Below are 20,880 nucleotides of genomic sequence, written 5' to 3'. Positions count from 1 at the left end.
CTTGATGCCTTCTTTCGGTCATCATATGTCGTTCTAATTATTATTTAAACTGTAATGATTTCAAACTCGTTAAATTTGAAAAGAAACGATGCATATGTCGTTCTAATTATTATGTTGTGACTAGGGGGAAGTTTCAAAGTCGTTATTAGAATAAGAGCATTTTATATTAGAACGCATCAACGACTTTATGTGTCACCGGAACGAAGTGTATATCGTTACATGAATATGCACAATGTTCACATTCTGAATATGTACAATATGTAAACTTGAAAATTATAAAAAGTCACGAAAATATGTAAATTTTAATTACATTTAATATCGTAGTTATAACGTTCTAGTGTAACCACTCCTAAAACGATATATATGATATTATAGTTACGATTGAATATGAACGATATCATTCTCGTCGAAAATTGAATTGAAACGACATAACGTTGTTTACTTATTCCATAGCGTGCACCTATGTGTGTTTGATATCGAAACGACATATACATTGTTTTTTGTATTTCAGGAACGAGTTCAACGTCGTTATACAAATCAGTCAAGCAGAGTGTATTCGATGTTGAAACGATATCGAAGTCGTTTTATATTTCAGGAACGATTTCAATGTCGTTATGCAAATCAGTGAAATAGTGTCAGTTCATTTCCATTCCACATTTTTATTAAGTTGATAAGTTAAATTTTACGATTTCTTCAAACTGCAAATACCTTGGTGCTGACTTATCCAAATCCACTTTTTTTAGTCGAACAGTTCTTATTAATTACAAACTTTAAAATGAGTCCAATATCGATATACTACATCGCTTTTTATTAAAATCTAATTATTGGATTCTAAATAAGATAGAAATTTAAAAAATATTTTTTGTCCATTTTTTTTTCAAAATATAACGATAAAATTTATTTTAAAAAATTTCACGTGTTATAATAGGTGTCTAATGAATAAATGACTCAATAATTGTTTTCAATTAGTTGCTAAGTTATGGACAATGTTAAAACTTTGGGTGCATCAGAGATCTATTACGAAGAAGAGATGACCTTAAATTTAAAAAGAAGAGTTCGAATTCTAATAAGAAGATAGTTTTGAAGGGGAAGATTTTTTGAATTCGAAGGAAGAGAATGTTGTGTGTGTTAGAACATGAATGTATAGATATTAGAGCCAACCCGATAATCTACTCGAAAAAAATCACCGGGTCAATGGTTCAATCGGTGGGTTATTTTTAAAATTTAATTTTATATTTGAAGTGAAAATGAAACAATATTTTGAAATGTAATATATATATTTTGTTCACAAAAAACAAAGGACCATCACTTGCCATAATGGTTGTGAAGTTAAAATATTTTCTTTCCATCCAAAGTTCAAGTCACGACTTCAGCAAATTTAGGAAAAAACTCTAATCTCTTCTTCATTTTTGTTTTACAAGTTAAGGGTAAAAAAGTCTTTTAACATTTAAAAATAATTAAAATTTCTTTTATTTTTATAATTTTGGTCAAAGGCCACAAAAAGTCTATTAGGTGTGTCCTTTCCAACTCATTTCCCCTAAAAAAATCTCCCCGGTCAGCTCCAATTTTCCTAAGGGGACTACGGGAGGATCGGACAAGGACGGACATTATGCCATCCCTCTACAGAATCGGTTTTTTACCATTCCCGTGAATCCGGACCGAATACGCTATGTGACGGCCACGAGGAAAACTGAAAACCATTTGAAAGGAGGAATCAAAATGCAGAATTGGCGCTTCAACAGTCAATCTTATCTCCTCCCGCGGCGTGAAAAGGCACGGAAAAGCCTCTGCAAATTCGCCTGTTCATTGAGTTTCCATTCTCCCAATTATTCACCAGGTAACAATTCTATTCCCACACCCATTTCTCAATCACTTGTTCAGTGCAAATGCCACAATTCTTAAACTTATATCAGCTGCCATTCTCCTCTGGAATGTGAAATTTGGATTGCCTTCTCGAAATCGAAGCCTGGAACGATGGTGAAGACTAGTTGCTGGTATTTCTTTTCATGTATAGTGAAATAAAGACAGAAAATGTGAATTTTGAACACAATTCATCTAAGTTTGGATGAATCCATATTATATTTCGTCTATACATATGTATCGCATTCATTATCGATCATCTTTGGTAGTTTTGTTCAACAGAGCGTCAAATGTAAATCAACTTATTAGCCTTTAAGGATTAGTTGGAATGATTTGTAACTCAAGTAAGGAAGTGCCGAAGTGAGAAGATGCAAAAGACTGCGAGAAAGAGGATGGAATTTGAATTTTGAAATTAGACACTTAACAGCTAAATTGTATGGATTTTAAAATTAATATCACAGATGCAAATATAAAGAATTATTGGTTTTTCTCATTCCTTTTAGAAAATGTAGGTGATTCATATGTTTAGTTTCCACACGTACAACTTTGATAGATCCAGCTAGTGTAAATGTAGATTCGTCAAATGCTCCTGTCCGTTGTTATAAAATGAAATTTGTCAAATACATTATATTTGCTTTTTGGGCTTAAAGATGTTGGTACATGTTATAAGTGATTCCAAACATGCACCATATTTTGATTATTAGCACAGTATGTCCTATGACAGGTTCTGTAGTGTTAGTCGGTGTGTAAAATCACTGTTGGAATTATGATTGTGGAAGCATGAACTGGTGGAAGGCTCCGTGGGGACGTGCCAGATAAATTATTAGCGAGTATTTTAAGATTATTCTTAGCTAATTTTCTTTCCTCATATATTCTTCGGCTCAGCATTGACAACTATGCATATTTTGTTTTACTTTGTAGCTTAGCTCTTAAATTAATTTGTTTACTTGTGCAGCCTGCATCTTTGAAGCGTAAAGCACCGGCTTCTATCTATTTGTGGATGAACAATGGTCAAGCTAGATCGAGCACACACCACAATCGAGACCACAACTTTTTATGCGCTGTTGCAGGATTAAAACAAGGTATTGACATTTCATACAATAATTTAGCACATTAGCTTGCATTAATAGCTAATTTGTTTTCCTCTATGTGGGTGCATATCCTTTTTTTTGGATGGGGAGGTGGTCTGAAGATTCCGTTCTGCTTGATGATGAATAGACTGACACGTTCATTATGGCATTCTTGTTGACTGGCAAGTAAATGTGCAATTCCAGAGACTAATATGGCATTATTATCATGAAGCTTTCATTAATTGCATTGATTGTCTCTGTATCAGTGTCTGCATATGATTTCTTATTGGGGGAAATTATTTGAGAATTCTGCTTGGTGACGGATGGATTTCTGCATGCAAATGAAAGTCTATTTCCACTGGAATGATAACTCAAGAGTTTCTAGTTGACTGTACATTATTTGAAGTGGACCCTTTGAGGTTTACGTCAGCTTTATTTTCTATAGTTTAAGGTATCTTATCAAACTACTGGTGCTAATGGAAATTTAAACGAGTTAAAATATAATTACTTGAGAAAGAGGTGAATATTTCTTTCAGGCCTTTTTATATGCAAAATACAACATGAATTTGATGGTTTCCCTTCTGAAGAACCAGGGAAACTTGATTACTATCAAGACAGCAAAAAATAGCGATTTGATTAGTTCAGTAGGAGAGAACCGTCTTATTTCCTATTCATGAGCTTTTTGTTATCCCTGCATTCCAAGCTTGGTTTCCTATCACTTTTTTTCATGTTTTCCTGTCATTTCATTATCCAAGTTCTCTCTGGTTCTCTCAAGTTCTTCGTGCTCAATAAAACTTTGTCCCCACTATTGCATTTAAGAAAAACCAGATCTTTGTATCTATTCAAGGCAGAAGGTTATTCTTCCTGCAGGTGACACTTTAGTTATTCCCAGAGCTGGTAAAGTTTTTTGTATAATTTACAGCTTCTGAAGGTTCTACAAATAATATTTTCTCCTGCCTTAAAAGTTCATCTTTTTTGAGAAAATCATCTCTCATTTCATACCAGTATTGTCTTTGAATATTTGTCCACAACTTCCATGGCTTTCTTGCCATCACTTATTGTTCTTCATGAATTATGTTAACTGTTATGATTAGATATCCTGTTGGAGTATGTCTCTTGATGCAGTGACGATACTGTTGCATTATGCATTATGTTGTGTTGCTAAGTGCTAAGGTAGGATCTAGGCTCGAAGACAGAATGTAATGACAGCGTAATACTTGTTATATTTGAAGGATATTGTTTAACATAACAATGAATATTTTCCTGTCCTTCAGAACTTCTGCCATGTAGCATATATGTGCAATTGAATTCAAGTATGGAGAAATAGCGCTTGGAGTGTTTTTGACCGAATCTTCATTTTCATAATGCTTTGTTCGTCAATACTCGATAGGAATTTGACAGCAACTTTGAACTAAGAATGTCATGGATCAACTTTAAGGTAAATTTGTTGGAGATCATCACTGTGGAGTTTGAGCAGGCACAAGAATGCATAAAATTAGGTCATTATGCTGCTGAAGATGGATAGACAAATAGCAGCTTAGGAGCTGTCATAGTACTTGTTCTTTGTAATATTTAACGTTATGTAGAATTTAAATTAATGTGGATTAAGGTGTTGAAGATATATTTGATTGATAGTAATTGTAAATTAATGTGGCACTATCCTGTTTAGAAGAGACGAGTATCCATTTATCCAATATTAATTAGTTATAATAATGATGGCTATTTTACTTTGCAAGGAAAAATTTTATGGAAGAATATTGGGTAAAAGAGATTTTGGCGGTCACAAGAAAATATAATTTTTGATAAATCAACATGGCACTTTCCCAAATTTTATGGTTGAATCGGCTTGGCTTTACTAAATTTTCCTGCATCATATTTCCTTTTCATAATCCTCTCCACATGTTGTAACATCGACAAACTATTTTATTCCATTTGCAGAGCATGAATCAGTTAGTTTAATGTGCAGAATGCACACTTGGTAAATGTGGGAAAGAAATATTGAGGGAGTGTTAGCTAGAATTCTGTATAAGTTTAGAATGAAAACAATTGATCATGTCTAAATTTGAAAATTTTAGGTTTGAGATGATAAGAAACTCCTATCTCTTGTATCTGGAGAAAGACATTGATGACAGAAATATATTCTTTCCTGGGTTATATGCTAAATTTGGTGTCATTTGACCATCTTGCTGCCAAGTAATTTTCACTGAGCTCTAATGTGCAAGGATAATACCAGTTAGAAACAATACTGAAGATGATGTTGTTATCAGCAGGGCATTAATAATGAGTAATATGTAAACAAACGACTTTTCTTCTCAAGTCAGTTAAATGCTTGATCTTCTGGAATATCAGACAAAATTGGAGAAGTTCACTCTTTTGTTTTCTTCTGTTCTGTTTTTATCATCCCCACTTTTGGCCCCAAATCGTTTTGTTTGTTTGTTCAACTCACCTGCTGTATTCATGAGATGCTTCTCTATAATATGCTTTGGGTGCTGGTGAGGGGCTGCTCATGTCTTCTCTTTCCCCAGCACCAGTTATATATGCTACCCAGATTTTTATTAATTCATTGCAGGGTAAAACTGCTGTTTTCTTTTTCTTGCCTTTCGTTCTCACCCTTCAAAAGTTAAACGGAAATTCTTACCTGAAAATTGGGGAGATTGATCAAACGACGAAGATACATGCATGTCAATTTACTTTCTGAGTGGTTTCTTTTGTTCCCTGTGAAGAGTAGGATATCTTATTGGTTTCTAAATCTGTTGTTTTTGTATGACCTTTCCTGGAATCAGTTCTAACAGAAATGTTATATAACCATTTTTATGACATGTACACTCTTCTGAATGGGAAAGTGTTGTGTGCATGCCAGGTATCTCATTATTTTTCCATTTCTTGTTCAACCATTCCTTTTTGTTATTTTTAATCATCATGGTGGCTGGGGGAGGGGGGTTGATAATGTTTCTGAGTTCTTTTTTTATATATTTTGTATATCTGTTTTCCTTCGAGTGTTTTCCACTGGTTAGGGACTAAATTAGGGATATACTTTGATGTTCCTTGTACACCATAATTCCAGAGATCACACAATGACTGCTGTTTAGATATCCATTAGGATTTGAATGTCAGAATAGTGAAGAGATAGAAAAACCGTTACCTTCAATATTGGATTCCATTTTATACCAGTTGCAACCACCCTTCGCCCATCATGCAGAGCACATTTATTATCTAGTCAATGAAGGTAGTTACTTAGATTCAGTCCATGATGTTATGTTACAAGTATAAACTTAAGATGCGATCTCAGATATTACAGAATAAAGCTCTTTGGAGTTGAACATACACTCATTTATGATATCCTCATTATGTTTACCTGTTACGTCATATGATCTATGCTCACAACATTACTTTTTCTGCTTGTGCTAAAAGCGCCGAAGTTGATACCTCTAGTGCTAATAACGTGGTCCCTCGTCCACTTGATGGTATTGAGATCTGAAAATGCCACCATGTGAACAATGTTTGGACGTTTCTGCGGTATCAGAATTTTGTTACTTTGATGGATGCTGTTATGTAGCAACTAGCAATCCTCATCAATATATTCTTGTTACTTTATATTTACATGCTTAACATTTTGAATAAGTTGATTGTGATTTATATATACACATTTTGCTCACATTAATTTCTTATCCTGACGTGACATCTTGAGTTCTTACATTTTTCGTTTCCTTTCCTTTTTGTATTTTGGTGATGGGTGACACTTTGTGCAATTTGGCCTGCATATGCATCTTTATTCCATGTTCATCCTTTTATATGGATATATCTTCTTTGAATATCAGAAGCACACAAAATTTGTTCTCATCTTTAAAGGATGTTTTGGTGGACTAAAGCGCTTCTCCTTATGACAGTAAAACAGAATATTTTTTATAGGCATGCATTCAAGAAGATTTTGGATCAGTTTCTGGGAATTAATTTTGGTGGGGCCAAAACCATTGGCTGGATGAGACGCTGACACTGAATTTTCCCTCAACACATAGCTTCTAGTCTCAGAACTGCAAATTGAATTAAATTGACAGTGGAGGATCTTCTTTCTCGGTTTCAAATTATACAAGTGAGTCCTCCGCTGCAATCTAGAATATAAGCTCCACATAAGATTGGCCATTTTATTTCTTGTTGTTTAGATTCAGTTATTAACGCGTGCAACTTGAAATTCAACACAACAGAAATGTCCTAAAGATGTATGTTCTAAAAATCAAAATAGCCTAGATTTAAATTGAAATCGACAAGTTGCTTGATGTCTCTATTGATCTTGACAGTCAATGGAAAAGGACTTCATGCATTACACTCTTACCCAAATGAAAGATATTAGATTTTCAGTTTTTAGCTCTAAACTGTTGTGTCCCTCAAAATTTTGAAACCTTCCACTGGTTTGTAAATGAGATTGTCAACGGAGCAATAAAAGGTTAGTGGACTGGAGAAAAGCTGTTATGATGAGATTAAAGAACAATACTGACAAACTTCAGCCCTTAATATTTGATGTTGATGTAAAGATAAAGAGAGTTTAAAGTTTATCAATAATTTGGTCAATAATGTCTTCATGTTGACAATCAAGCATGAGAGAGAGAGTAGAGTTTATTGAAAAGTTGTGATGCTTACATACGTGGACCAATTAGTAATTTAAGGTCTTGTCTCATGAGATATCCATTAATTTCGTTTGTACCAAATTTTACGCCAATATTTGCAACTCAACCAAGAAGTTTGACATTATTGGTTAGCAATGCTAGCGCATCTCTCCTAATGGCCTGTTAATTTTAGAATGATCTTTTCATGAGCTACAATTGTTCATATTTCTGCAAAATCCCTGCATTTTTCAATCTGGTTAAATTATGTATCTCAATCCCTCCTAACCTGAGGTATTTGATGCTTTAGAATTCATTTTAGTAATTTTACTTCCTACTTATTTGCAAAATGCTCTTTGTGATCTCAGCCAATGATGCGTCTCCTTAGTGTACAATTTTTTCGGAAACTATTGATTTTAGCTTCAGAATACTTTTAATTCTATTGCTATTGATTTTCAGATAATTAGTTTCCGAATTTGCTTTATTCGTAGATAACTTTTAAGAATCTGAAAAGCTACGAGAATATGCATCTATCTTTAACTGTTTCTTTTTCTTTTCTTTTTTTTTTTTAATGGGAGGGTTGGCCTAACCAGTATTATGTTAAAATTGGCCTTGAATATTTGGCTTTCCCTTTATCCATTGCTGTAGTGATACTCAAGGTTTTTCTGGAAAAATAAGAGTATCAACTTACATTGGGATTTGCAGCAGCAGGGGAAAAGGGATAAAAGCATAAGAAAGAAGGTTTAGTAATTGTTTGCTTTGGAATGAATAAAAGATAGGTTCTTAAAAATGAGATTCCCTGATGAAATATGACATATTCAAGTCTTTTAGAGAGAGGGGTGGGGGAGAGGAATAGAATAGAAGCTTTTTGTTTGTCTGGTCGTGCTGGCAGAGCAAGATAGAAAGAGGCAGTATTTTCTGCTAGGCAAATGGTATGTATTTGTACCTTAGGCCTGCAACTTACATATACTACTTTCTAAAAGCTTGGATATACTTAAACATCCCAAAATTTTTATTCTTTGGTCCAATCTTAATTCTCACCTTTTCTTAATTTTGAGATGCTGAATATACTTAAGACTAATGTGCTTATTCTCTGCTTTGGAATATGATTCCCTTCCTTTCTCCAGAATGTTGAATATGCATTCTTCACTTTTGCTTTGTATATGATTAACCAACTCTTACATAACGATATTTTGATATTATACTATTGTCGAGTTGCATGAACATCTGCAAGTTGGAGTGAAACGACTTCAGTTTGTGTTAATGTTGAACCAATATATGTGAAAGTTTAAGTTGTTCGAGATTCAAGAGATTTCTTCCTGCTTTGCTAGCGTGAACTTTAAAATGAACGTGTCCTGTACCGTTTGTGGATTGGGTTACGACCGGAAGGGCCTTAATTATAAATTGTGAAGATTATTATGAATGACTCCTGGAAAAGGAGACTTAGAATGGTAAATTCTAAACTTTGAAATAAATTGGGCATCTTTTTTCATAACCGTTGACATTTTTCAATCATCTTTTATCTTTAATTGTCTCTCTTTTCCTTTTGGGGGTCTTTGTACCACACGAAGTTCCCGGACCACCACTAACTCTTGCACAAAAACACATACAGCATCAACCTAGTTACCTTTAAACTCACGCTTATAGCAGGATTTTTACAGCCTCTTAACCCCTTTAGAAAAGGCTATATGGCATTGGGTTTATCAAATCATTTTACTTTTCTTAGTACTTCCAAAAAAATATTAAGGGGATGAGAAAGAATCTCTAGTTTTTCAAAATAGAGAGTGAAGTGAGCTTATATTATTTCAAATATCTTAAATGACCGAACAAACGTGTTTGGTAAGTTAAGTTGGTATACACTGCATGATCGACCGGAGTTACAATTGACACTTTGAGAATTTTATATCCTACGAGTGTTCTCATTTGTCTTTTAAGAAAAAGTGATTCATGTTAAAGTACGCCATGGTATGTTGTTTCATCACAAATAATAAAATAAATTTTATTTCTAAGATATTTATGTATTATTATTATTATTTTGTTATTCCAACCTTTGCCTGTCTAAGTAGACTAGACTATTACTCGATTTGGTTTAGTTAAAAAATAATCTGACAGTAGATTTTGGTCAAAGTTGATGAAATATGTAATTAAAAAGTTATGGATTCTATGAAGGCTATGTTTGTCTACCATAATATTACATTATTCTTTTTACGGTACTCGTTTTGAATCACATATTTTTCATTAAAATAATATTACACGTAAATAAATAAAAAAATTCATTCTTTATTAACCATACATTTTAACATCACTATTCCATAATACATTATTCACAAATAATGGGGAGTAAATTATCCAAATAGTCACTGAATTTTGTAAAAGGTTTTTACAGGGCTACTGAACTTTAAAAATTATCCAATTCATTATCGAACTTCGTAAAAAGTTTTCACGAGATTACTAAACTTTAAAAATCACTTAATTTGTCACGGAACTTTGCAAAAGGTTTTTCAGGGGTCACTAAATTTAGTGACCTCTAGGAAATCTTTTGCAAAGTTCGGTGATCCTATGAAAACCTTTTGTAAAGTTTGGTGATAAATTGGGTGATTTTTAAAGTTTAGTGATTTCGTGGAAACTTTTTGCAAAGTTCGGTGATGAATGGGGTGATTTTTAAAGTTTAGTGATTCCGTGGAAATCTTTTGCAAAGTTCAATGATAATTTTTAAAATTCAATGATCCAGTGAAATTTTTTTACAAAGTTCGGTGACCATTTGGGTAATTTACTCCAAATAATGGGGCATAAACACTCCCTAAATGTGTATTTAAAATTAATTGTTGATTTTAATTTAAATTTTAGTAATTTTTTTAAGCTGAACCAGATATGAAATTTGATGTAGGGTGTTGGAGGGAGTCTCGCGTAAGATTGATACGATATTAATTAGAAATTGTGAAAAAAAAATCATATATAAAAGCTAATTAATTTTTCGGATGAATTTTTCCTCTTGCTTAAGTCTATCGTAATCAAATTGAAGTTCCATCATTTCCTACTTTTCGCAAGTTTTCAAATGCAATCAACTCTTTTACCCTCTTTGCTTTGTACTGTTTACCACTTTGTATGCTACTAAAACAGCATACTTTTAAAAGTGATTATTATCCTTAAAAAGTAGTTTTAAAATTATGTACCGAAAGTAAGCAATTTAAAGATAAATTTGGCTTATTTTTAAGTAAATCAAACATCCAAACATCAAGAAAGCTTCCTAAAGTTAAATGAAAGACAAAATTCAGATACTCATTAGCTTTGTAAGGCAAATTCTGCAATGATAACATCTCAAAGTCTTGCATCATTATAACCCAAAAGGCACTTTAATAAACTTGAAAACAAGCAATTATGAGAATAAAATACAGTCTAATATTTAAATCAAAAAGTGGAAATTAATGGAAATAGAAATCTTCATGTTCTTAGCATCTGAATTAGCCCTCTGTAATGCAGTGTAGCTTCAACAGTTCACCTTCTGATGCAGTTTCAGCAAATCAAAATCCTCCCTGATGCTTCAATAGTGAGTGTTCACGATCATATGTAGGGTATTCTACACCCCCGGCGTAGGATAGCAGGTCCCCCGAGCTGCCATTATTGCTGCCACCACCACAGTGATTACCTTTCAGCCCAAGAAAATCCCTGGTGAAGCGGTCTGTCTCCTGCCACGTGACAATGTTCCCCGCCGGGAACCCCCCGTCGGTGGTGTTCATGTGACCCATATCCAGCTGGGCCATGGTGGAGCTCACTTGACCTACAGAATGTACTGTAGCTACAGTTGCTGCTTTCTGGAGGAGTGCGGTGGCCGAGAGCGGTGCTCCGCCGGTGCTGACTTGGAGACCATGGAAGGGTGACGTCATCAGTCCCTTGTGCAGTGGATCTTGGTAAAATGGTGAAGAGAGGGGAATGTGGATGGATTCAGGTTTAATTTGGACATTGTTATTGGGGTAATGGTTTTGGGGTGGGTCGCAGGTGGGGTGAAGGAGGGCGGTGATTTGGGGTGGTGGGTTTGGGAAGTGGCGCGGTTGGGCAGAGAAGGAGAAGAGAGAAGAAGGGTTTTGGTGGTTGAAATGGAACGTCGCCGCCGTGCGCGGTGGCTGTTGTTCATTATTAGGGTTTTGTCCGGAGGCCAAGATTGAGTTGGCTGCAGAGAGTCTAGCAGTTTCTTCTGCTAAAGCATCACAAAATGCTCTGTGGGTTATGAAGCTATCCTTCCTGCAGAACACAATAGATTTGCCAATTCACCAACAAACAAAATATCATAAAGAGAACAACAGACAAAATGGAATATATGTTGAGTGATTAACGAGCGTGAAAATATAAGATTCTTTGATCCCTCTCAAATGGTCTCCCGTGATTTCTTTTACATGCATTTGGTACGCAGAACTAAATGTTCAGTGCTAAACAAGACAGACAGTAGGATTTCTTTGTAGTAGAGATTTTCTCAAGTGAAAATTGATTTTTTTTTTTTTTCTTTTTTTCAGAATTTGTTGTTAAAAAATAAGATAAAGCTATGATGATTTGGAAGAAAATTGATTTTCAAAAACAAGTTATGTTCAAATTCTGCATATCAAATATGTTATGCTTGTAGACGAAATTTGAAAGAGACATTGCTATGTACCTCTTCCAAAGGTACTGCAAAATAAAGCTTCATTGAAACTCGAGGATTGCTCTATTGTTACTAGCTCCTTACATAACCATATTAGAAATTCTTGTTGATTTCATTTTACAGTACTGTTACAAGAATATTAGAAAAATATTGTTGGGATACCACAGACAGATTAAAAGGTCTTAATAAAGCTTATCTTTGTAGCTCATAATTGTACAAAGTGCTTGATTTTGGGTATATGTGTGTGAGAGAGAGATGAGGATAGTTGACTAATGCTCATTCATGCAAAAATGAGAGACAGACATGGCACTGATAATGTCTAAAAGTTTCAAGGAATTGGCGTCTTCTCATACATGTGTGTGTGCAAGGACACCTCAAAAAATCTTCAATTGCATACTATTGGTGAAGATAAGAAGCAAAGAAAGAAAACAACTTTACACTACCACTGTTATGATGACAATATGTGTTCAGAATATTTTTCACAGCCTTTGCCAGTAAAAAATGAGCCCACCACTTCATGCCACCCCACTCATGGGATTCCGAACTAAGTTCATTATTTGAGAAAAATAATATTTTAAATGTTGATTCTTAGAAGAATATGCAGTTAAAAGTAGAAAAAAATTTTAAATTTATATATAGAATATTTTATTGCTTGAATGTGTAATTAAAAATGAGTATGTAAAAAAAAAATTGCTATTTTTACTCCACACCTTCACCCGAGGGGGGCATGCCCAATAAAAAGAGTGTGGACCCTCGTCTTACGAGGGGACTGTACGTAGCAAAAGTCATGTAAAAAAAAAAAAGAGAGGGAGAGAGAGAGAATTTCCAAATAATAACCGTGAAACAAGGGCTAAGTATTCAAGATTCTATAATCTCACTTATTGACTTAAGAGTAGAAATTCATCATTGTTTTTGGGACCTTTGTTCCCTGACCAATTGTACTAGCAACTGGCAAAAGTTCAAAAAGGATAAACAGGAACCCTTGCATGGAAATGGTTTAAACTTAACACTTCCTAAATATTGACATAAAACCGGCAATTTAAGAATATTAACTAATAGATTTTATGACATTGAAAATTGGTATAAAGCACATTGTCTATCTTCTTGCTCTTTTCTTTGAAATTTGTCTTGTATTCATGATTGAATATACCGTAATCAGTTTTCACCCATACTGCTTTGAGTCTGTTTGCGACTTCGCCTATGTTTGTCATAGCCGGTCCCAAGTCTCCTTATAACAATATGGTTAAGTGACAAAAAAGTTCATCTAATCGACCCCATATTTATTGTTGCTTAAGAGACATGAAAGTGCCCACTCAAGTTCAAAGATAAAAACAAGAATCCAGTACAAGTCTTATCAGAGTTCCAGATAATTAGTGGACAAAGGAAAATTGGGAACCCGAAGATAAAAAAAGGACAAATCATGATGAAATAAAAAAAAAATGAAAATGAAAATTTTAAAATAAAAAAACGCCAAAAGGATTCTTACCTGGAGAAGAGGGTTCCACAGTCACATCTGTATTCTCTTGTTCCACAGGTTTTTGAGTGTGCTTTCCAATCTGATTGAACAGCATAAATCTTTGAACATTTTTCACATTTCCATTTCTTCTCCCCATGTTTTCTGCAGTAATGTTTCTTAATTCCTGTAAGGTCGCCAAGAGCCCTTGAGGGGTGGCTATGAACACATGTAGGTTCAGGACACACATAAACCCTCTTCTTGTTTTCTTTGCAGTCTCTTTGTTTAAGTTTCCATGGAAGACTGTGGCCTCTTCTGTGAAGCTGAAGATTCTGATCTCTCTGAAAACCCCTGCTGCAAATCTCACAAACAAATCTGTTTGTAGCCAAAAGGGTTTTTGGGGATAATGCAATCACTTCAGCATCAGGGTCTGAAATTTTCAACATATAAAACATAATTAATTAAATTTAAATCAAGAAAACTAAGCCTCGTACCCGGTAAATTTAGGATCAGCTACATAAACCCTTTTCATCACTTAGAGATCTGAAAGAACCAGATCTTTAGCAAATCGGAGTTATAAAACTCAGTTTTAAATCTTATGAAATGATTAATAAACTTATACCAGGATTTCCAGGGAGGTTTCTCTTCTTCTTGATTTTCTGTGGCTGCTGTGTCGACATGGATTGTGTTTGTATCATTGGATTGAAGCTGCAGCCAAATTCATGAACCCTAGGACCAGAAGAAACACTAGCTTCTTCAGAAAGAGAGTTTGAATTGGACATAACAGCAGGAAACATGGCTTCTGAGCACAAAAAAGAGAAGAATAAAAAACGAATCCGGATGATGATGAAGAAGAAGAAGAATCGAAGAGAGAAAAACAGCCAAAAAAAAAAAAAAACCCACCTACTACTGATTTCTTTGTTTTTTTACGATAAGCTTTAAAACCCTTGTAACAAACACCTTTAAGTCCCTCAAACTACGGACAACAGGTGGAAGAAAACAGTAAGAAATTGCTAGTACAGCGAAGCAGTGGCTGTGGGGGTGCTGGGTAATTCAGGCAGATTAAAGGAATCCCTAAAATCTGATAATCAAGATTTTCAAAGGAAAAATTCTGTGATGATTATTGATGAAATTCAGAGAAATCTTAACCTTGGATTGCTTGTATCAGAATTTGGAGAATAGAATTTAGAAATCTGTTTACAAGCTTGCCATGCAATCAGAAGCATGGAAAGAAACGGACAGTATGATGGTTTATTTGCCTATTAAAACCTCCTCACTGTCCAATTAATGAGCCTGTCCTTTGTGGCTATATATATAAGTATATCTACATATATATGTGAACTAAAGTGAAATAGTATTATAAGGAAAATTACTAATATATAAGAGAATAATGTTCTTTATAGTTGGCGATTGTAATGGTCATATTGTGATAATTTGTTATTTAAAGCATTAATTTATTATTTGAGATAAAGAAAATTAATATTTCAAATAATAAGTTGTCACATGAGATCATGATTACTGTAATAGTCGACTATGAATGACGTTATTATATATAAAAATAGTGTACTCAGATAGTGATGATTCAGTGGCAGACTTGTGTTGCAGATTTGACTAAATTTTAATTTAAATAAAATATTTCTATTTTTTGTAAAGTAAGTTTTTTGACTACTCGAAGTTTGAGCTCCGGTGTCATTATTAATAATTGGTGAAATCATTAACATGTGAGGTTCTATTTTTCTTTTTCTTTTTTTTTTAATAGAAAAATGAAATCGATCTTATGCTCCGTTTGATAGATATCCATTTTCATGAAAAATGGAAATTAATTTTCATGTTGGCCAATTGTGAGTGTTTGATTGCAAAGAATTTCCATGAAAAGTGAATTCCATGGTGCTTAATCACGCGCCTGTTTTTCTTGATTGTTTGGAATTCATTTTCCCACCTATATGGTGGGAAAGGGTTTTTTTTCTATGTAAAATAAAATCAAACGAACATTAAAAGATAAATGATTTTTTTGAATTTTTTTTTTTTTGCAATAGAAAGAAATTTCATCCCCAATAATACCAGTAAAATCTATTTCTTTAATTGATAATTTTCATGTAAAATAAAGTCAAACAAACATTAAAAAAAAACTTTTATTTCAACATTTTTCCACGTGGAAAATTATACCAATCAAATACAATAATTTACAATTTTCAGGAAAATAATTTCTAGACAATTCAATTCTCTAAAATGCGTTTTTTTTACCCAAATTTTATCTTTACAATCAAACGGACCCTTAGTGAAACGATGTGTTAAAAAGTAAAATTTAAATAATATATATGTATTTATTTTCTAACATTTTTAAAGTTGCTGATTCAACGGGCTTTTATTTATTTGAGCATACAAAATCATGAAGAAATCCCACAAAAGAAAAGATAGGAATTCTGCGAAGTCAAGTGGGGGTAGCGTAGGGTTTCTAAATTAAGCAAAAATTAGGAAGGATCACTCATAATTTATTTCTTTCAACTTATTTTCGACCAAAATAAAATAAAAAAAATTACTGGGAGGTTCTGACATTATCATCACTTTCTGTCTTTTCTTTCATTCCTCTTATAAAACACCCAAATTTTAAAAAGACCCTTCATTTGAATAGAATGATAAATTTAAAGGAGAAATTGTTTATCAATAAGCTCTTGTTTGGAATATTTTAAAAATTTGCTAAAAAATTGAGATAAAAATCAATGATTAATTATAATCGCATATTGATATTTTATCAACTTTTATTAAAAGTATTAAAAAGTTTATCGAGAACTTTGTCAAACAACTTCTAAATTCAGAAGCTCAAAAAGCTTTACAAATAAATATGGTATTAAATCCCCACCCAATTCACAAAAAAGCCTCAAAGGCTAAAGGCAAAGTGAGAGACATGATCATCAGGCGCTCATACTTACTTTTCTATCATGATTGAGTTATCTGTTTGACTATGAAATTTTCTTGGTAACACATCAAAATTTTACTTGTAATTAAACCCCCGTTTGACCCCCATTACCTGAAAATGAAAATGGAGGGAATAATATTTTTTAGAAAAATGAGTAGTTGAAAAAGAAGGAAAAATTTTCGATTTACGTGTAATATTATTTTATGAAAAATTGTGCGGTTGAAAATAGGAGAGAGAAAAATAGAATGTAATGTAATTTAATTTAATGAGGATCAAACGGGGGCTAAATTATAATTCTTACCAAGAAAGTTGTAATTATTTTGTTTTTTGTCTTGTCGGAGAAGAAGATGATGATGAAGAGGATGATAACGATAATGATATATTGATGAGGGATTTAAAGTTTTTATTTGCTTTGGATGACGTTTTGGCTTTGGATTCATAATCTCATTACATCATTCTATGTGGCTCATGTTTATAAATATTTAAGTTACTCTTTATTCAATCATTTCAAACGATCCATAAGTATTACCTAATTATTTATCATTCATTTTTATTTATTTATATGTTAAATCGTGCTTAAACACTTCCAGACATGCTTATTCTTCTCGATATTCATCTTTAAAAGGATTAAGATATAACTTGAAATCCATTAGGGTGATTATGTTTTCAACTTAATTTTGAATTAATTGCATAGCCCGATGCGATTTTATAAAATCACCATCTTCCATCGTCAATACTTTTATGTATTTTCATCTATTTCATAATCTAACAATTTAAGTGCATACTTTAGTATAATGTACACAATATTGAACTAAACTCATTAAATAGTTTTGTGAACAATAATTGAACTTTTTTCGTCGATATTATAAAATATGTGTAGTATATCTACCAAATGAGAAATAATTGTCTTACATTCAAATAAGCAATTGATTATATACCAACCATATATGAACAATGCATGAGCATTAGAATGCAAAAAATCAGGACCCATCCATACATAGTTTGCCAATTGATGTATATCTTATAGATTCAAATTGGCTCTTGAAAATCTTGGAATCCTATGTTCTTCTTTTACCATGTGATTTCATTTAGAATAGCTTTATTTCAGATTCATCTTCTTTTCTCTTTTCAGATAAGGCTATGAGGTTTAATAACTTATTATTCACCTTTAGAAATTTATTTAATTTTTTTGAACATCTAGATCAATGCTTATTTGATAATATACTTTGTAGTTTTAGTACAAATTTATGACAAATTTAGCAGCTCATTTAATAAAAAAATAGTTTATAGTTGATGGGACTTCTAATCATTTCTTTCTGATTCTTACGTTTGTTCCTATGTACACATATGTTCAAGAATCTACTCACTTTTTGATTGAATATATACAACGCTACTTTTACTTAAATAACTATATTCAATATTTTTGTTTCTTTTGTAATTATTTTAGGGCAGCATATTTCACCAACTTTTTTATTTAAAATCTTATTTTTCATTCTATACAATTTGTCGCTAAACATAAACAACAAATATCAACTATGAGAGGCGCAACTGTGCAAGTATTGTGAATCTTCTAACTTTGAATCGAGTTGTCTTTTCTGAACTTACCGAAGTTGTCGGTAGGATGTGACGTACCGTGTGAAATGACCATCTCTTGTCCGATCATTGGGGAATTTATTATTGGGTCATCGTTTAATTACATCTCACACGTTCTCTTGGTACCTTTGGAAGGTAACAAGTGTGACAATGCACATACTTCTCGTTGTTTACAATTAATTGTCAGAACTCTAAAATTTATTTTAAACTTTTATTCAAATGCATATTTTGCCCATTTTTTATAGGATCAAAAAATTTATTTTGTTGCCATTTTTTACTATGAATCACTACATTTCTTAGAAGATTTACCTACAAATTTCAATTTTATTTTCTATGGCATTGAGTAGGTAGAAGAAAGGAATATCGAAGTTAGCAAACGTGAAGATGTCAACACAATACACTACAAGTGATATCACTTTTGAAAGACGTCTTCTCCTTCGCTAATGAGAAATGACATGTCAAGTTGTCAAAATTTTGACGGTAAAATAACTAGAAGAATAAATCTCAACTTTCCGACAACTCACCAGTTCAATTGAATATGGATTGGCTGCATTTTCCCAGAAATATTTTTGTTAAGTAAGACTATAAATACAAGTTTAATTTGTATAAAATTATTTTTGTTAAAAAAAAAATTATGGTAAGTTTGTATATATGCTCGCGTGTATTAAAAAGTAGGTCCATGTAGCTATTTCTCAATCTTGCACCTTGGGCCTTAGGTATGGGCTTGGATTTGAGTGGTTGCTTGGATTTCAGTGGTTGGAGAGAAGTGACGTACCAATGCTCATTTCAGGAAAATTTCAAGAGAGATTAATTATGATCCATTTTAAAATTAAGAAATAAGGTTTAAAATTTTAAAAATTAAATATTAATTAAAATTTATTTATAAAATAATTAATTAAAAATATATTTTATAATTAAATATATTAAAGTCACAATTACATATTTAAAAGTCACAACTTATTTTTTTATCATATGCTGGGCTCAAATTATTACTCGGTCACAAATAATTTTTTTTTATAAATTACAATTTGTTTATTGGTTACAAATCACAAATTTTGTAAGTCACAATTTATTTAACGATCACAAATTATCAAATTAATTAGTTACAAGATATTTCTCAAGCACAACTTAATAAGTTGTAAGTCACAATCACAATGTTTAGGTCACAAAATTAACCAATTTATTGATTACAATCAATCAAATAATGGGTTAATTTCATAAACGGTCACTGAACTTACAGAAAAATTACAAAAATGATCACTGAAATTTAAAACTTTCAGTAATGGTCACTTAAGTATTGAGACGCTTTCAAAAACAGTCACTAAAGTTCAAAGAGTTTCTGAAACGGTCACTGAAATTGAAAAATACTTTTTTAGTTTTTTTGGTTACATTTGCGACAATTTTTCCGCTACTTCCAACCACCGATACCATCGAATTTTAATACTGTTGGAAAGCTCACAACGTCCTCTTCAATTACCACTCAAAATCTCTCCGTAACACCAAGGAATTCAACTGAAAAATCACCGCAAAAGTCACCCCAAAAAATCTGCCCAGATTTTCAGATTTTTGGGCGACTTTTACGGCAATTTTCCAGCGACTTTCGACCACCAAGACCACCAGATTTTGATACCGTTGGAAAGCGCACAATGTTCTCTTCAATGACCATCCAAAATCTCCCCCAAACTCCAAAGGTTTCGGCCGAAATAAACCCGCAAAGTCGCCATCCCAAAAAGGCGAGAATCTGGGATGCCAAATTTGTGAGTTTATTTCGGCCGAATCCTTTGGAGTTTTGGGGAGATTTTGGTAGCTAATTAAAGAGGACATTGTGGGCTTTCCAACGGTATCAAAATTTGGGTAATTTTTTGCCTTTTCAAGTAGTCGACTTTGTGGATTTATTCCGGTCAAATCCTTTGGAGTTTGGGGGAGATTTTTTGTTGCAATTGAAGAGGACATTGTAAGTTTTTCAACGGTATCAAAATCCGGTTGTATCGGCGGTCGGAAGTGGTCGAAAAATTGTCGCAAAAGTAGCTCAAAATTTTTTAAATTTCAGTGACCATTTTTGAAAGCGTCACAATATTTAAGTGACCGTTACTGAAAGTTTTAAACTTTAGTGACCGTTTTGTAATTTTTCTATAAGTTCAGTGACCGTTTGTGAAATTAACCCAATAATGCACCCCACCCTATTTCCATCCTATCCATACCCACCGCACCACTGCCACGATCGCCACCAAAATCCCTACCACATCACCACCATCCACCGCTGTAGCCAACATCTGGACCATTGTCGCCATATAAACACCACCAAAATATCAAATTCAGAATGATGTTATCGCACAATCAGGCCGCGACTTTGCAACGACTAGAACACCACGCCACTACCACCACAGCTACTAACATCATCACCGCAACCGCCAACGACACCACCACCTCACGTTGCAGCCAACATCACAACCACCACCAACCAAATACCAAAAATCAGATCCAACAATCAGAGAATGGGATGAAGAAGGGGACTATAAACAAGATGCCGAAAGAACCAAACACCGCGCCAACATCACAACCATCACCAACAAAACATTAAAAACATCACCGCCTACTCACCTCTATCGCCAAAAGCACCACCACCTCGCCGCCTCAACCAACATCGACCAAATACCAAACATCAATATTCATATCCAAAAATTAGAGAACGAGCTGAAAATGTAGACTGAAAGCGGGATGTCAAACACCATGCCAATGTCACAACTACCACCAAC

The 20,880-nt window shown here is 33.3% G+C and overlaps 1 protein-coding gene and 1 long non-coding RNA gene across 11 annotated transcripts; one reads left to right on the top strand and one right to left on the bottom strand.

Moving 5' to 3' along the window:
* The first annotated feature begins 1,537 nt into the window (after nucleotides 1–1,537).
* On the top strand, nucleotides 1,538–11,133 carry LOC111411822. Of its 6 annotated transcripts, none has more exons than XR_002705908.1 (4): nucleotides 1,538–1,837; nucleotides 2,816–2,942; nucleotides 6,840–7,020; nucleotides 11,009–11,133. It is a non-coding gene; the product is annotated as an uncharacterized LOC111411822 (long non-coding RNA). The 6 variants fall into 6 exon arrangements; XR_002705904.1 differs by having other exon boundaries at nucleotides 6,818–7,020; XR_002705907.1 differs by having other exon boundaries at nucleotides 6,818–7,020; nucleotides 11,040–11,117.
* LOC111411821 (protein indeterminate-domain 12-like) lies at nucleotides 10,787–14,898 on the bottom strand. 5 transcript variants are annotated; one of them, XM_023042443.1, is made up of 5 exons: nucleotides 14,518–14,898; nucleotides 14,237–14,343; nucleotides 14,109–14,157; nucleotides 13,648–13,989; nucleotides 10,787–11,767 (listed from the first exon to the last, which is right to left on the bottom strand). In XM_023042443.1, exons 3-5 carry the CDS (start codon nucleotides 14,144–14,146, stop codon nucleotides 11,050–11,052), a joined length of 1,098 nt encoding a protein of 365 aa, XP_022898211.1. In that variant the 5' UTR covers nucleotides 14,147–14,157; nucleotides 14,237–14,343; nucleotides 14,518–14,898; the 3' UTR covers nucleotides 10,787–11,049. The 5 variants fall into 5 exon arrangements, with proteins under 5 accessions (XP_022898211.1, XP_022898209.1, XP_022898210.1 ...); XM_023042441.1 differs by lacking the exon at nucleotides 14,109–14,157 and having other exon boundaries at nucleotides 13,648–14,044; nucleotides 14,237–14,416; XM_023042442.1 differs by lacking the exon at nucleotides 14,109–14,157 and having other exon boundaries at nucleotides 13,648–14,044.
* Between the last annotated feature and the right edge of the window lie 5,982 nt (nucleotides 14,899–20,880).

Source organism: Olea europaea, chromosome 16, assembly GCF_002742605.1.
Source record: "Olea europaea var. sylvestris chromosome 16, O_europaea_v1, whole genome shotgun sequence".
In the NCBI taxonomy this organism is placed as follows: domain Eukaryota; kingdom Viridiplantae; phylum Streptophyta; class Magnoliopsida; order Lamiales; family Oleaceae; genus Olea; species Olea europaea.
This window is presented reverse-complemented; position numbering and strand designations above follow the sequence as displayed.

Bases quoted from the DNA above. Each gene is read 5' to 3' on its own strand.
- LOC111411821 (XM_023042440.1), bottom strand. From the start codon at position 14,840: ATGCTTCTGATTGCATGGCAAGCTTGTAAACAGATTTCTAAATTCTAT. The intron at 14,344-14,763 runs GTTAAGATTTCT...TTCTGGTCCTAG, and splicing joins TCTGATACAAGCAATCCAAG to GGTTCATGAATTTGGCTGCA. The intron at 14,045-14,236 runs GTATAAGTTTAT...TGAAAATTTCAG, and splicing joins AAACCTCCCTGGAAATCCTG to ACCCTGATGCTGAAGTGATT.